Source organism: Plodia interpunctella, chromosome 22, assembly GCF_027563975.2.
Source record: "Plodia interpunctella isolate USDA-ARS_2022_Savannah chromosome 22, ilPloInte3.2, whole genome shotgun sequence".
Classification (NCBI taxonomy): Eukaryota; Metazoa; Arthropoda; class Insecta; order Lepidoptera; family Pyralidae; genus Plodia; species Plodia interpunctella.
Window position 1 is genome coordinate 2,628,987 of NC_071315.1, and position 15,532 is coordinate 2,644,518.

A 15,532-nucleotide genomic window follows, 5' to 3' on the forward strand; every position below is an offset into this window, starting at 1 on the left:
AACAAAGGTACTCCACTATAGAAAAAGAATTACTCAGCATAGTTTGGGCTATTAAATATTTTCGCCCGTACCTTTATGGTAAACGTTTCACCATATATACAGACCACCGCCCACTAACGTGGATCATGTCTATAAAGGACCCTAATTCAAAACTCACGCGTTGGCGACTACGATTAGCAGAGTATAACTTCGACGTACAATACAAAAAAGGGAAAACTAACACAAATGCAGACGCCCTCTCAAGAGTCCAATTATTACATCACAACACCGGAATTACGGATAATAACGCAGAACCAAGTACCTCAGCCATTGACGAGGACATAACAAATATAGACATACGTACCTTATTAAATATACCAATCACGCCCGACCCATTACAACAAGGTCAAGAAAATCTTGAACAAATAGATATGGAACTCACACCGCAACCTCAAAACACTGAAACGGAAACGACTAAGGACAAAATACCAATAATAGATAACGCAATTGAAACAATTCCACATACGAAAAACACCCGGAAATCATTATAGAATTGACGACAGATCAAAAGGAAAAACAAGCATAAAGGACGTTTGGATACCTATAAATAATACAAAGGAACAAATAATAGAATTCCTTAAAGAACATACAATCCCAGACAGAATTTTCCACTGTTTTTTCCACAACGAAGAAATCTACCCATTGTTCTGCGAAGTTTATAAAGACTTCTTTAGTAATCGCGGCCCAAAATTAATACGATGTAAAAATAGAGTCACTTTAATAGAAAGCATTCCGGAACAAACAGACATTATACGGAAGTACCACGAAGGAAAAACAATACATAGAGGAATACAAGAAACTTATAAACATATACACAGAAACTACCATTGGCCAAAAATGCTAGCGTCTATACAACACTTTATAAATAAATGTGACAAGTGCCTAAAAAGCAAATATGAACGCAACTCCATAAAACTACCACTCTCGTTGACAGAAACCCCCCACAAACCTATGGAACACATGTTCATGGACTTATATAGTAGTGGAAGTACAACCTTTCTTACTATTATAGATAATTTCACAAAATATGCTCAAGCCATACCCTTAACAGCCTCTACAAGTATACACATAGCGGAAGCACTACTCAACATATTCTCGGTAATAGGGATACCAAAGAAATTAACAACGGACTCAGATTCAAAATTCAATAATGAAGTAATTACAGAAATTTGTGCAATGCACAACATATACATACACTTCACCACTCCATACAACCCCAATTCAAATTCACCTATCGAAAGGCTACACTCAACCTTAGCGGAAATGATAAGAGTGCAAAGAATCACAGATAAGGACGATCCAGTTAACACCATGAAATATGCTATCATAGCTTACAACAATACGATCCATTCAGCAACCGGATTCACCCCCTTCGAACTTTTATATGGTCATACTGACAGTCGAAACCCTTTAGAACTCTATTACCAGGAATATGTCCTGAAACATAAACAAATAATGGAAAGCACACAAAATTTATAAATGAAAAATTATCAAACGAAAAGAAGCAAGTAATAGATAAAGCAAACAAAAATACAGAAATAGTAAAATTTTAAGTTGGCGACATTGTTTATAAACAGGTAGCAAAAACAGCAAGAAATAATAAGCTCGAGCCTAAATATCTAGGCCCGTACACAATAGTACGCATTCACCCACAACAAATAGCTGAAATAGTAGGAAAACACGTAAACGCGAAAACAATTAGAGTTTATTTCCGTTTATTAAGGCGACCTGAAAATGTTTCAGGAACGCCATCTCCCTCCTCGCAGTGCTCGGATTCGCCGCCGCAGCAGCAGTCATATAGCCAATAGACAATCACAATGGGATACTAGTGTTAACGGAAGCAAAGGCACAGTATCAAATAGATACGTACCATATAGCAGTAGTATATAACACATCTAGCTTAAGAGACATATATATAGAGATATGTAGTAATTATTATACCATGCGATTAAAGCAGAATAGTACTATAAGTAATCTAACAATTAACAAGCAAATAGAATACCTCATTAACATTATAGAAAGTAGACTACTTTATTTAGGTTTAGAAAAAGTAGGTCTTAGGCCTAGTTATAGGAATAAAAGAGGCCTTGTAGATGGATTAGGATCCGTAATCAAAGCTATTACAGGAAATTTAGACCAAAACGATGCCATGCAATTTAACAGCGAAATTAAAGCAATTCAAACGGCAATTAATAATAATAAATCAAATCAAAGACGAACAGTAAGCATTATGCAGGATTTCATGAAAGATTTTGAAAGAAATATTAGGTACATAAAGAAAAATCAAGAGGAAATTAGCAAAGCCATAAATGAATACTCAAAACAAAGAAATGATATTCAAAAAGACTTTTTAATTAAAAATATTTTAACTAACATAGAGACATCGCTCCAGCAGCTCTACGATAGATTAGAAGTACTAGAAAATGCAATAACATTTGCTCATCTTAAGAAAATGCATCCTAGTATTATAGACCCAACCTACCTAATAGAAGAATTAAATTTAATACAAAATGAAATAAGCGGATATCTGGCGTTTCCTCCAAATATGGAAAACATCCACCTATGGGAAAAATCCATCATAGTAAAAGCGTACAGCGACAATGAAACACTCACCTTTATTCTCGATGTGCCACTCGTTGCGGAACAACCCTACAACCTCCTTCACCTATACTCCATCCCTAACGCAAATAATACAATACTTATATCCAAATATCCTTTCCTTGTCTTGGGAAATACTGAGTTCGCATACCCTCACGACACATGCATCGAGATCACAGTCCAACGACTGCATAGCCCAACTCATTCAACATCAAGAACCACAGAACTGCACTTACGCGACGGCTACCTATAACAATAATATAGTGCAGCAAATAAAAGAAAACAGCTGGATAGTGGTAATCAAACAAGAAGAGGTAATAAAAACTACTTGCAATAATGACGTGCAATACCAACGAAGCAAAGGAGTTTTCCTAATTACCACAGACAGCAACTGCAGAGTACAAATCCTAAATAAAATACTCAAAACACATCAACGATTTGTAAACATTAGAGAAACCATACCACTACCACGTGCCCACCGGACACCTAAACCTTCGGAGATTAGAGTTAACCTGGAAAATATACAGCTAGATAACCTGAAGAACATCCTGAGCCACGCAGAAGAAATCGACTTAACAGACGAAGACTTCACCATCGTCTCCAACACACCAAGCTGGCCATCTATCCTCCTGTACATCATAATACTCCCAACAATAATAGGAGTAGCAGTACGCAAGTTCTGGTGGAAACCAAGATCGGCGAATATCCAGACTCCAGTTCCTGAAGCTGAAGAGGTCCAGCTCCAGCCAGAGTCGTCGATACGCCTTCATCTTAAGGGGGGAGGAGTTATGTCGCCATAATCCGACATCAAACAATGGCCCTTATTATAATTACGACATTAAGATAAAACCTCATGTAACATCCTGGTACATCATGATACCAGGAAACATTAGCAATAAGAACCATTGTTTATAGGATAAGAGATAATCTTTAAGATAGAATTAAAGGCAGTCCGATCTTGCTCTTCAAGCTGATCACACGCATATATTATCTTTTATTTAGAAACCTTTGAAGTAAACTCAATATTGATAGATAATAAAAGTGTATTAAAGTCTCTTTTTAAAAAGACTATCCATCGATTCCCACACATAACTCGCGTCAGACGACTTTGTTACAATTTATGAAACCTTCTACGTCAAAACATCTTCGGATTGTGTTTATACACTTTATTAATATAGTTTTTCATATTATCTAGAACTAGATACTAATTTATTTCCTAAATTATTGTTTTATTTAGTCTCCAGTCCCAATTAAACATACTTTGTATGTCTTTATATGCTAAATTGTACCCCGACTTACGAGAATTCGACTTGCGCGGATAGCGCTCGGTCCCACCTATCGCGTAAGTCCGGGATATTACTGTACTACAAAAAAATATCGATGACATCGTTTCAGCAACTCCCTCTATATCTACTGTAAATTTATCAGATAGAGAGGAGTTGGCGATATTCGACTGAGGAGGCCCAGACAAGTATATTTAGCCAAGCATATGACTTCCTCCTATGTATACCACCCACAACAAATGTAGAGAGTGAAAGTTTGTTTTCTTCTGCTAAATATATTTCCAATAATTTAAAATGTTCCTTAAAAGATTCCCTGGATGCTCCAAGATTCCTTAGGTGCCACTCCCAATTAAAACATAGGTATTGTTAATTTCTTGTCATAACGCTTGTTAATTTCTTTACCATTTCTTAAAAATATATACTTATGTCATCTGTCATTGTCAAAAAAAGTGTGTGTCACTTTAGTTGGTAGAAGCGGCGAAATCCAAGTTGTTTTGATACCAAAAAAAAAATATTTTGTGTTTTTCCGGTTTGTTTTCTATACTGAATCCTTTATTATAAGCCGCGTCAATAAAGAAACGAATCATAAATGGCGTCGCTCATCATTCTCTCTCACTCGCACGCTATTGCTGTCTTTACTCACACACGGGCGTACCGTATAAAAAAAATAATCAGTCTGGTTTTGCTCTTACGCTGCTACGACGTGCTCTGTTTATTTCCAAATTCCTAACCCAACTTTTGAGTGCCGGCCGTGTTGATACGTGGTTATTATAATGACTTCTCGAAAACGAGGCCAGGTTCTTCGAAGCGATGCACGTGAACTTGTTTATAACGTCATCAAATACTTCCATAAAGAAAAAAAATTGGAGCGATATCATCCTTTTCAATATGTTAATGATCGCGCCGCCATGGCCACGGGTTTATCTGTTAGCACTATTGTGAAAATAAAAAAAGGTATGTAATATACTTATTTTTCGTATTTAATAAGGGTGTTTCTTAAGTAACCTGCGACATGATATTATACAAATTAAATATTTTTTGTGAAGAAATCTACAACTTACGAGAAATAATAAAAATAACATCGGAAATATTGTTAATTCTATTTACGATGTGCGTAAAGAAGTACCCACGTTAAATAAAATATTGGCATCCGCCAAAAAAGACTTAAATTTCAAAGGATCAAAAACAACTTTGAGATGGATTTTAAAAAAGAAACTTGGTTATCGGTTCAAAAAATGCCGCCAAAACAGATCGATTCTTATAGAAAAAGACAATATTAAAGCTTGGCGAACCCGCTATTTGCGGCGCATTAGAGAAAACGATGCTTTAGGAGCCGATAAAAAACCTGTGATATACATGGATGAAACATGGATCCACGCCCACTACACAGTGAACAAATGCTGGCAAAGTTCGAGGGATAAGGGTATTCGAAAAAATGACAGCCCTGGACAAAGGTGGGTAATAGTTCACGCAGGAAGTGAAAATGGTTTCGTAAGTGGTGCTGGCCTGGTTTTTAAAGCGAAAAGTAAAACAGGTGACTACCACGACGAAATGGATGGGCCAAATTTTCTTAAATATTTGAAAGAAAAATTGCATACTAGTACTTGACAATGCTTCGTATCACTCGATGCAATTGGACAAAGCAACAACGACGGCTACTCGAAAAGATGATGTAAAGAAATTTATGAAGGAACATAACATAGCCTACAGAGAGGAATGGACAAAAGCAGGGCTCCTAACAGAGTCAAAGAAACAGATGCCAGAGAAAAAGTATGTAGTGGATGAGTTATTAAAATCACACGTACATGAAGTCCTGAGATTGCCCCCATATAACTGCGACTTGAACCCGATTGAGCATATCTGGAATTTGTTGAAACAAAGGGTTGCTGACAAAAATGTAGAACAGCATGAAAAAAAAATTGAGCAATTAACAAAAGATGTCATCTCATCAATAACAGCTGAAGACTGGAAAAAACAAATAAACCATATTAAAAGAGTTGAAGAAATGTACTGGACACGTGACGTTACGAATGAAACGGAAATAGATGATTTTATTATTATTATACAAGTGAGTATGGATAGCAACGATGATTCATCAAGTGAAACTGATACTTCGGCTGAAAAAAGGGACAGTGAGATGTCTGGGATCGAAGAGATTGACTACAATGACCCCGGTGAAGGGCCATCAACGTCTCAAAACTAATTGAACTATTTTGATAAATAATAATGTATCGCTCAAAGAATTGTTTTCTTTTTACACCTATGTTACCTATTCTACACACTTATGTATCTCTTAACAAGCTTGAAACTAATAGGTTTTCCATGCTAGAATATTAATTTTGCTTAAAAAATATATTTTTCATAAAATGGAAAAATATAGAAGATTCCTAAAAAATTTCCAGCAAAATAGAAAAAATTCCGAATTTTTTTCAGCAGTATTGCTAATCCTACCATTATACTTAGTCGCCGTTTTAGATTTGATTCTTTATTGGCGCGGCTTAGGTATACAGTATATTATATTCTATGCAACGTAGCATTGATCTGATCTCGAGAACTTATTTTTAATCGTTAAGTTACTTTTGTTACCCAACTCTGGAATGTTCATCATTTCGAAAAATCAGAAATAGCTTAGAATTTTCATTTCTAGTTATATCGCATATAAGTTTTACTTGTTATTGATTGTTTGATTTTACTATAAATATTATGATACTTAGACCTAGTCGTAGAACCACCTCTAGCCAGGGTTGCTTACGTCAACCCCTGAAACCGCTTACTAAGGACATTTATACTTATACTGTATTCATTTTCCCGTGAGACAAAATGTAAACAAATCATAACCGAGATACTTTATGATGTCCTTTAAAATTCACGTAACTAAATTTAAATCCTAGAAAAAATCTGACACCATTGTTAGCTAACACACTTAATAAAAGTAATTTTTCTATTGTTTTTTTATTGTATTATTGTTTTTCTTGTTATTGGTTGTTGAAGTTACAGTTTTTGTTAAGTTTTATTGTTTTGTTAAGTTTTTGTATCCAATAATTGTTGAGTGAGTGAGCGAAAATGAGTGAACCAGGACCGAGCGGCATGTGCACTTTTTCTTCGCTGAAGAAAAAGCGTTCCAAACAAACTCCTATGCGATCTGCTGATAAGGAAACTGTTATTAATATATTTAAACATGTTGAAGAATACTAACCTGTTATTAATATATTTAAACATGTTAATTAAATACATCACTTACTTTATACGTATATTCATAATCTTTTATATCTTAATATATATTTTTTATAGGACACACAAGAAACAAAATATGGCAGGATGAGTCCATTAAATCAACAAAAGAAGCTCATTATGAAGGATTGTCAACAGGCTTAAAAAATCCAAGCGGAAAAGGAAAACAGCTCATTATACTTCACATCGGTAAATTTTAAAATAAACTTCATAATCAACAGCAATTTAAGCCTTGTTTTTTTTAATGCTAACTCTCAGTGATTTTAGACATGTACTGACATAGTCTCATTAACACAACGAATACAACCATGGGCAATGGCCTATTAGATTAAATACTGTCACTTTGGTTAGGTGTGATGAGCGGAACAAAGAATGTATTTTTATGCAAGACCTATGTCATGCATAAATATACTTCATTACATATATGGGATGTTCTACTTTTTTACCGACAATGAGGTGTCTCCTTCGAAAAAAAAATCAATATTCGTCGTAAATTATAGACCCTCAAAATTTATTTTCACACATTTTGTCTGGATCGTATAGTCATTTTAATAAACTAAAATCCGTTATTTATTGTGTTTTTACTTCTTATAAAATTATTGTGACATAGTAGACAAAATATGTGACGGAGGTGTTTTACATACAAATAATATGTGTCTCTTTGCGTTACGTAATGTTACTTCATGCTCTCTCTTAAAAAAAATATATATAACCCTTTAATATAAAATTATTAATTGCACTTATGATACATTATCATTAAACCAATCAGAATATCATATGCTTAAAGGATCATAATATTAAACAAAAAAATATATATATCGTTGGGTTCAGGTGTAATGTTTTTTGTTGCTGTCTTCCGTCACGCATTTCACAAATCAAAAACCCCGCCGTAGCCGTTTGACCTTCAACGCTAAACGACAAAGTAGTTACCCCTCCCCTCTCGGCCTCACGCGTTTACGCCGCATTCGGCCGCCAGCAGAGTTAGTCGCCCGCCGCTAGTGAAACGAGGTGCGTGTGTTTATTCGGCGTCCGCTCTGTAACGTAAGTCACTACTTTGAAATCTCATTTTTATTAGTATTTATATAGGTAATTATATTGTTTTCTAGTATCTTTTTATATTCACCTACTTTTACGAGTGTTACGTAATTGTTTTGACGCTGAGGTCCAATAACACTGTTGTTTTACACCTCTGTCACGAAACACCCCTGTCACAAAAATGTGACAGAGTGGTATAACTCGTGACGGAGGGGTAAACTTCGTCAAAAACTTGCTTTTTTTAGTTTCTACAATTGTTAATCAATGTTTTTTTTGTTCTTTATATTAATTTATTTATGTTATTCATTTAAGGTGACATCATCATAGGATTTATTTAGAAATGGTTTTATCTGCGGCAGAGAGGCAGCGAAGATGTCGCGAAAAAAGGAAACAAGATCCCGAAAAACTTGCAGAAGTAAAACGAAAAGACTTAGCAAGATATCATGCTCACAAAAAGCTAGTCAAAGATATGACACCAAGAGAACACAGACAAATGAAAAGAAAATGGCAAGTTAGAAACAAGAAAAGAAGAGAAATACAAAAATCTTTGAAGAACATTCTGATGTATACTCCGACTTCCACACCTGTTCCTTCGAGCCCTAGGTCACTTCCTCTAAGTCCTCGATCTCGTTCATTGACTCCAGCCTCATCCACTACGAGAGAAAGGGGAAGAGGAAAAGTAAGACGTGACAGATCTAAAATTTATAGACAAAATTTGAAACTACAGGAGCAGTTAAAAGAATTACAGAAAAAAATACGAAAATACAAGAAAAGACTTCAACGTCAAAAAAGTAAAGAAAAAAACATAACTAAAACTAGAAAAAGTCAACAAGATAAGATTGTCAGCGCCGACGAAGAAAAAATAAAATATTGTATTTTAACAAACGCCATTAAGGAACGTTATAAAAACATTAAAGACTTTAAAACAAGACACTGCTTTAAAACCATCCTAGAAGATAGAGCAATTAACCGTTCGGGACTAAAACTTAAACTGTTTCAGGAAACTTTAGGAATAAAAAGAAAATCAAAAAAGTATACATTGCGACCAAGAATTATTTCATTGATCTCTAAAATTCATTCTTTTTATCTCAGGGATGATGTGTCACGAGCTACAGCTGGGAAAAACGAGACTGTAACTTTACATAAAAAAAAGATGCAAAAACGGATTTTACTAGACACTAGAAAAAATCTATACATATCATTTCGAAAAGAGAATCCCGACGTTAAATGTCACTACAGCTATTTTGCGAAACATAAACCGTTTTACGTCGTACCAGCTCGTATTGATGGCCGCGAAACTTGCATGTGCAAGCTGCACGCAAATATTACTTTTATGAAATTTGTTCTTTATAAAAACAAAGTTATTAAAACCAACGATATGAATCTAATAATCTCACAAACTGTATGCGATGTAAATTCAATAACATGTATGAAAGGAAAATGCACAGAATGTGAAACAAAGAAACTCTATTATTGTAATATGATCGACCAGGAGAAATTGGTTGAATTGGTACAATGGGTTAGAAAAGCAGATATCATTGAGAAGAACGGAAAGAAAATCAAAATCAGTAAAAATATAAAACGGACTGAACAAGTTACGATTACAATTTTGATTAAGAAATTTGAAGAAAATTTAACAGTTTTTAAATCTCACGTATTCAATATTAGAAATCAGTACAAATCATATCGACAATGTATAACTGGATTGACTGAAACTGAAATTGCTTTACATATAGATTTCAGCGAAAATTACACCTGTAAGTACCACGAGGAAATTCAATCAGTGCATTTTTCACGAAACCAAGTGACTTTACATACCGCAGTAATGTATTACTTGACTTCTACTAGTGACAAGCGTATCACTTCTTTTTGTACTGTGTCTTCTGATCTTAATCATGGTCCTGCAGCTATTTGGGCACACCTGCATTTGGTACTTGATTGGGTTCAAAAAGAATTACCCCTAATTAAAACAGTCCACTTTTTTTCTGATGGACCAGCAACACAATACAAACAAAAAAATAATTTTTATCTTCTTGCAACAAGATTTTTTGAACAGTACCGATTTGAAAGCTTAACCTGGAATTTTTTTGAATCCGGTCACGGCAAGGGAGCTGCTGACGGTATAGGAGGCTCTATTAAACGTTTAGCTGACAATTTTGTCGCCAGTGGACACGATATTACTGACGCTTTTGAATTTTATGAAGCACTTAAGGACCGAAGTAAGATAAAGGTGTTTCTTGTTGAGAAAGACGATATTGCCCAAATTTTAGTGGAAATTCCAACTGAAATTATACCGTTGAAAGGTACTATGGACGTCCACCAACTAATGTCTCAGGAACCTGGAGTGCTGAGCTACCGATCATTGAGTTGTTTTTGCCACAAATTTTGTGATTGCTACAATTTAAAGACTTACTGCCCATTGCCAGAACGCGTAATAGAAGTTAACGAAAGCCCAACCTCAGATTTGAATGAACCATTGACTGATTTAACGAACATAATTAGAGCTCCGACAAAAAGATTTTATGAGACTGTTTATACTTCTACTTCGGAAGATGAAGATGATCAGCCTCTTGTCACTTTAAAAGAACCTAAGCACCATAAACCTGGCACTTCATATGACATATCTAAAGACAACATCCACCCATTATTAATAAAAAATGGTACACATCTGTTAGTAAAAGTACTCAGTACAAGCAAAGTCGATTACATCTACTTAGGCGTTGCAAAAAGTTGTGTGGATGAAGATGGAGATGTTCGGGTGATGTTTTATAAAACTGTTGATGACACTGGAAAAATATTTAAATTAGTCAAGTCAGATGTATCTGATGTGATGTTTGAAAACTTGATTAAAATAATTCCTAGTCCTAAAGAAGTGAAAAGAGGAAAGCGTGTTTTTTACGAATTTGAGAAACCAATAGAAGTATTTGAAAAGTAGATTAAGAGAAAAGATAAGTCTGATTTTACGTATACCAAATAATGATTAAGTATACCAAGTAATAAGTATTATCATGTTTAAGATAAGCATTTTGTTTTGTTATCATTTTAAAAGCTTTATAAGTGTTAAACGATTAAGTTTAATGTTGACTTATTCATATTTACCACTTTGTCACACTCTGTCACGATTTTGTCTCTCTTGTAATTAAGCATCAAAGTAACATGGAGATTAAGTTTATTCGAAACTATAACTAAATAGCTTTATTATATTACTGCATATTGTCTGCGCTATGTATATTAACAAAATTTCAATTGTAGTATTGAAGTTACTTAAAAAATATCAAAATGTATTGTTGTAAAAAGCAAAAATGTGACAAAGTGGTATTAAATTATTATTTTTTTAGTATTTGTAATAAAAAATCCCACTAATCGAGTATGATTATAATAAATGTTTGTATTCTAGTTATACAAATTTAAAAAGAAACTAAAAAACAAGTATTTTAAATAATAATGACATTTATTTTCTTTTTGTGACAGAGGTGTCAATTTTTTGTTCCTGTACTGATGAAACTTGAAATAAATGAAAGATTTAACATAAAAAGTTACTGCACTACGCGTTTCTGTAATCTTCGATCTCTTAACAATAACTATAAATATATTTTGTGAAAAAATATACTCTGTAATTTTTTTATCAAATTCAGAAAACACGAGTCTGATTGTCGGTAGAAAAGTAGAATGTCTCATATACTGATGAAATCAAACTTTTAATAATAGTAATTTGACTTTAGTTTATGAAACTTTTTTTCATATAAAAATTTATATTATTTCTTTCTCTAATACTACATAGGTATATATTCATTAAAAAGTGACTTACGAGAACGAAAAAATTATTGAAATTCCAATAATAAATATGAAAAATATTAATCCGCGTACACACTAGAAACCTTAGATGCAAATTAGCAATATCCACGTTTAAGACGCAAAAACAACAATATTCTAATATAATTATTATCTATTTAGTAGATTACGAATTTTATTCTGAAAGTTTCATATCACAGAGCACGGAACGTGCGAGCAAAATGACGTTCCGTGCGCTGTGTGTCGTACTGTTATTACCCCAAAATGTGTTTTTCAATTATTGTAAATATTATTAATAGACACTGTTCTATAAGATAGTAATGAAAAAAATCTATTGCTCCGTTAAAGTGGATGTTGCTGGTTTTGAATATATACGACTTTATATCAGTTTCTGAGCGTGGAAAAAAAGACCCCAGTCAACAAACAGTGGTTGTTGCTCATTATGAATCAAAACGACGACGTGTAAAGACAACTGTTAGGTTCATGAATTATTCATGAATCCGAAATGTAACTGACCAACTTTTCAATAACAAAAATAAATTTGCATGTAACCACCATCACATTAGTTATTGGTATTCGATTGGAGGAAATCATAGCAATAAACATAATAATTAAAAAAAGAGGAAACAACAAGCTAATTAGGATCGATGGTGGATAAAGGAATTGTACCGAAATAGAACTGCGCACGCGCACTTGTTATTGGACTTGACGTTTGAAGGTTACAACAGCTTTTAAAATTTTACAAGCATTGGCACTGACGTCTTCATTACCGCAAAGCTCAGATTGAGGTTCCTTTGAGCATGGTCAAAAACAGACAAAAAATGATTCGGTTTGTGTCGCGGCGGACCTCAGGTTGAGTCAGCGTCTCCAACTAAAATGAATTATGAAATATAACAAAAGAATGAAAAATAAACAAGAGAAGAACTTTGAAGGCAAACTGAAGTGAAGAACAGAAAAGAGTAATCTAAAAAGACTTCAAATCCAAAGAAATCTAGCCAAGAAATTAGCCTCTGCCAAAGTCATTCATAAATCATTTTCAACTCAACTTCCCATTTTTGGATGTTAGTTGCAAAATATATAAAATGACAGTGCACCTTCTTTTCAATTTCTTTTATTTTATACTTACTATACTATACTTTTTTCAATTTGAAGATTAATTTTTTAAAATTAGATTTATGAAAACAAATACAAATGAAAATCACATATCCACCAAAGGTAAACAAGTGATGTAATCCAATTGCCAGTAGACCCGTCTTTGAGGCAAAAACAATTGAACCTACAGGTAATTGAAAGTCATACCTTCTACAATGGTGGATAGTGGACAGACAAAAAACTAAAGCATCATAAGACCAGTGAAGACCAAATGCATGATATATAGGAGTGTAAGTTCATTGTATGGAATTTTGCATTCCAATTCCATGCAATAAACACATACATATTTGGTATCAACCATTATTTTACAAAAGTTGATAATTAAACAACTTTATACAAACTTAACACTCAATAGTACTTCCCATATTGATATTCCTTCAACAACTTTTAAAAACATAATATTGATAAAACAAATGAAGGTAATGTAGGAAAGATTTGCGGATGGGCAGAAAAAGACAAAGACAGTCCAACTCACGAGGCTGTATAATTAATACCAAGATCACACAAAACTTGAAAAAACATGCAGAAGACCATAACTAATTGAAAACAATTTTCAATGCAACAGAGAACCAAACTTAAACCATTTATAGGTTAGAATATAAATCCAAAAACTGGTAACAATTGTCTTCATTTAACACATAACTTTGGTGTAATGCTATTTCATTCATCTCTCTTCATAATCATTTGTGATATAAATTTGAGCTCACAAAAGGCACAAACACCTTTGTTTCTCTCACATAATCGAGCCCATAAAACTCAAGACCATTCTTCATAGCCTCCACATTTCTATTCTCATAAGGAACATATTCATCCTTGGCTTTTTCTATTCAAGCAAACTTATGATGGATTACTTTTCAAAATTCTTAATATGAAATTTAACTAAATAGAGTATTTTGTTCTTTGGAAATTGATCATCATAGTTTCATCGTTTGACAACATAATTCAAAATTTTTCATCATAAATATAAATTATGTCATTGTCCAGGTAGAAAGCGTTTGTATTTTGCACTGTGTCCGTCTTCAAATAAGCTCCTAACAACAACCACCTGCATGATACCCACCACCATCATCAATACTATCTGCCACAAAGACCATGTCAAAACCCTGGAGCACATTTCTTCTGCGAGGTTCCTGTCCCTGGCCTCGTGAGCTGAATGAAGCTCCTGCAGTCTCCTAGCTGCAGACACATTGTCTTTGACCCTAGTCACAGATTCTGATATGTCTCTAACGCGCATCACATAGGTTTCTAACGCATTACCAAGCTCCAATTCCCTATCGTCGCCATCGTAATCCTTCTCCTGCGATTCTTCGGAATCTATCATGACATCAAAAAATACCGTTTTCTCACTAAACGTGCTAAATGTATTGTCGAAGCAGAATCTGTAATCGCCTTCTTCTGAGGCCGTATGCCGGTGGCTATTCTCTGATTTCTTGTAATCTGCGACTATAATTCGGCCTAATGGATCACCCAGCTGAAATGATATATCCAGTTCTCCGTGTGTCGCGTCTATGACCTGATACTCTATATCAATAACTTCTTTAGGAGATACTTTTTGGAAATAGCAATCCATTTTACCAGGCTGCACACTGATAGTCATATCTTTTTCATATGCATACACAACACTGAAAATTGTCATCACGAAAATATACAGCATTATGAAAATTGTTTTACGAGGGATTGAAATGGAGCACTAATTCACTGATTTACCACATCAGATTTCTTCAGAACAATAAAGCATTTCTATTTCTGTGATTATTATTCATGGCCGTTTTCCGCCACACCGGGAGCTGGCTGGGAATGGTTGACCTGCTTGACAAAAAATGTCGTGTCTATGTGTCTACTTCTCTTTGGTTGTGTCGCACGTCCGTTAAACGGTTGCAAACATTTGCAAGTTGATCGTTTGAAAATTTTGAATAAATGAATCTGAAATTCTGAATGTAGCCTGACCATTCAATTAAGTGCGGCTGCATATACGGAATTCGGTATTCGGTTTCCGAATCAGCATTCCTGATGACGTTTTCAGATTAGGAGTAGGGAGTATCTCTATATTAGGTACAAAAAAGCTTTGCCGCCTTTTGCTATGTCGATTAAAACGTTTATTTCAGAGTACTTTATTAATCATTTCATTATGTAAGCATTCGTTTCTGAAAATATACAACAAAAAACTTCGAAAACTATGGGTTACGCCTTACGCCGTAAAATTTTCGAGCCTGTAAACGGTCGAAAAGAAGCTCGGAGAACTTCACACGTGAAGACTTATTAAAATATGGACTTCATACAGGTAAGATCTTCAGTCAAAATCAGTTTATGACCACAGTTGACCAAATAATGCAGAACATAACCTAAACTAGTGTTATTATTTTCAGGACTTCGACTTCCACTAAATCCTACTTTTTTCCTTT

At 34.2% G+C, this 15,532-nt stretch overlaps 1 protein-coding gene and 1 pseudogene across 1 annotated transcript; one reads left to right on the plus strand and one right to left on the minus strand.

Moving 5' to 3' along the window:
- The first annotated feature begins 4,414 nt into the window (after window positions 1–4,414).
- On the plus strand, window positions 4,415–6,237 carry LOC128679732 (uncharacterized; annotated as a pseudogene).
- A 7,358-nt stretch (window positions 6,238–13,595) lies between these two features.
- LOC128679728 (transmembrane emp24 domain-containing protein 5-like) lies at window positions 13,596–14,970 on the minus strand. Its single transcript, XM_053762145.2, has one exon. It carries the CDS (start codon window positions 14,782–14,784, stop codon window positions 14,104–14,106), a length of 681 nt encoding a protein of 226 aa, XP_053618120.1. The 5' UTR covers window positions 14,785–14,970; the 3' UTR covers window positions 13,596–14,103.
- Window positions 14,971–15,532: the final 562 nt, after the last annotated feature.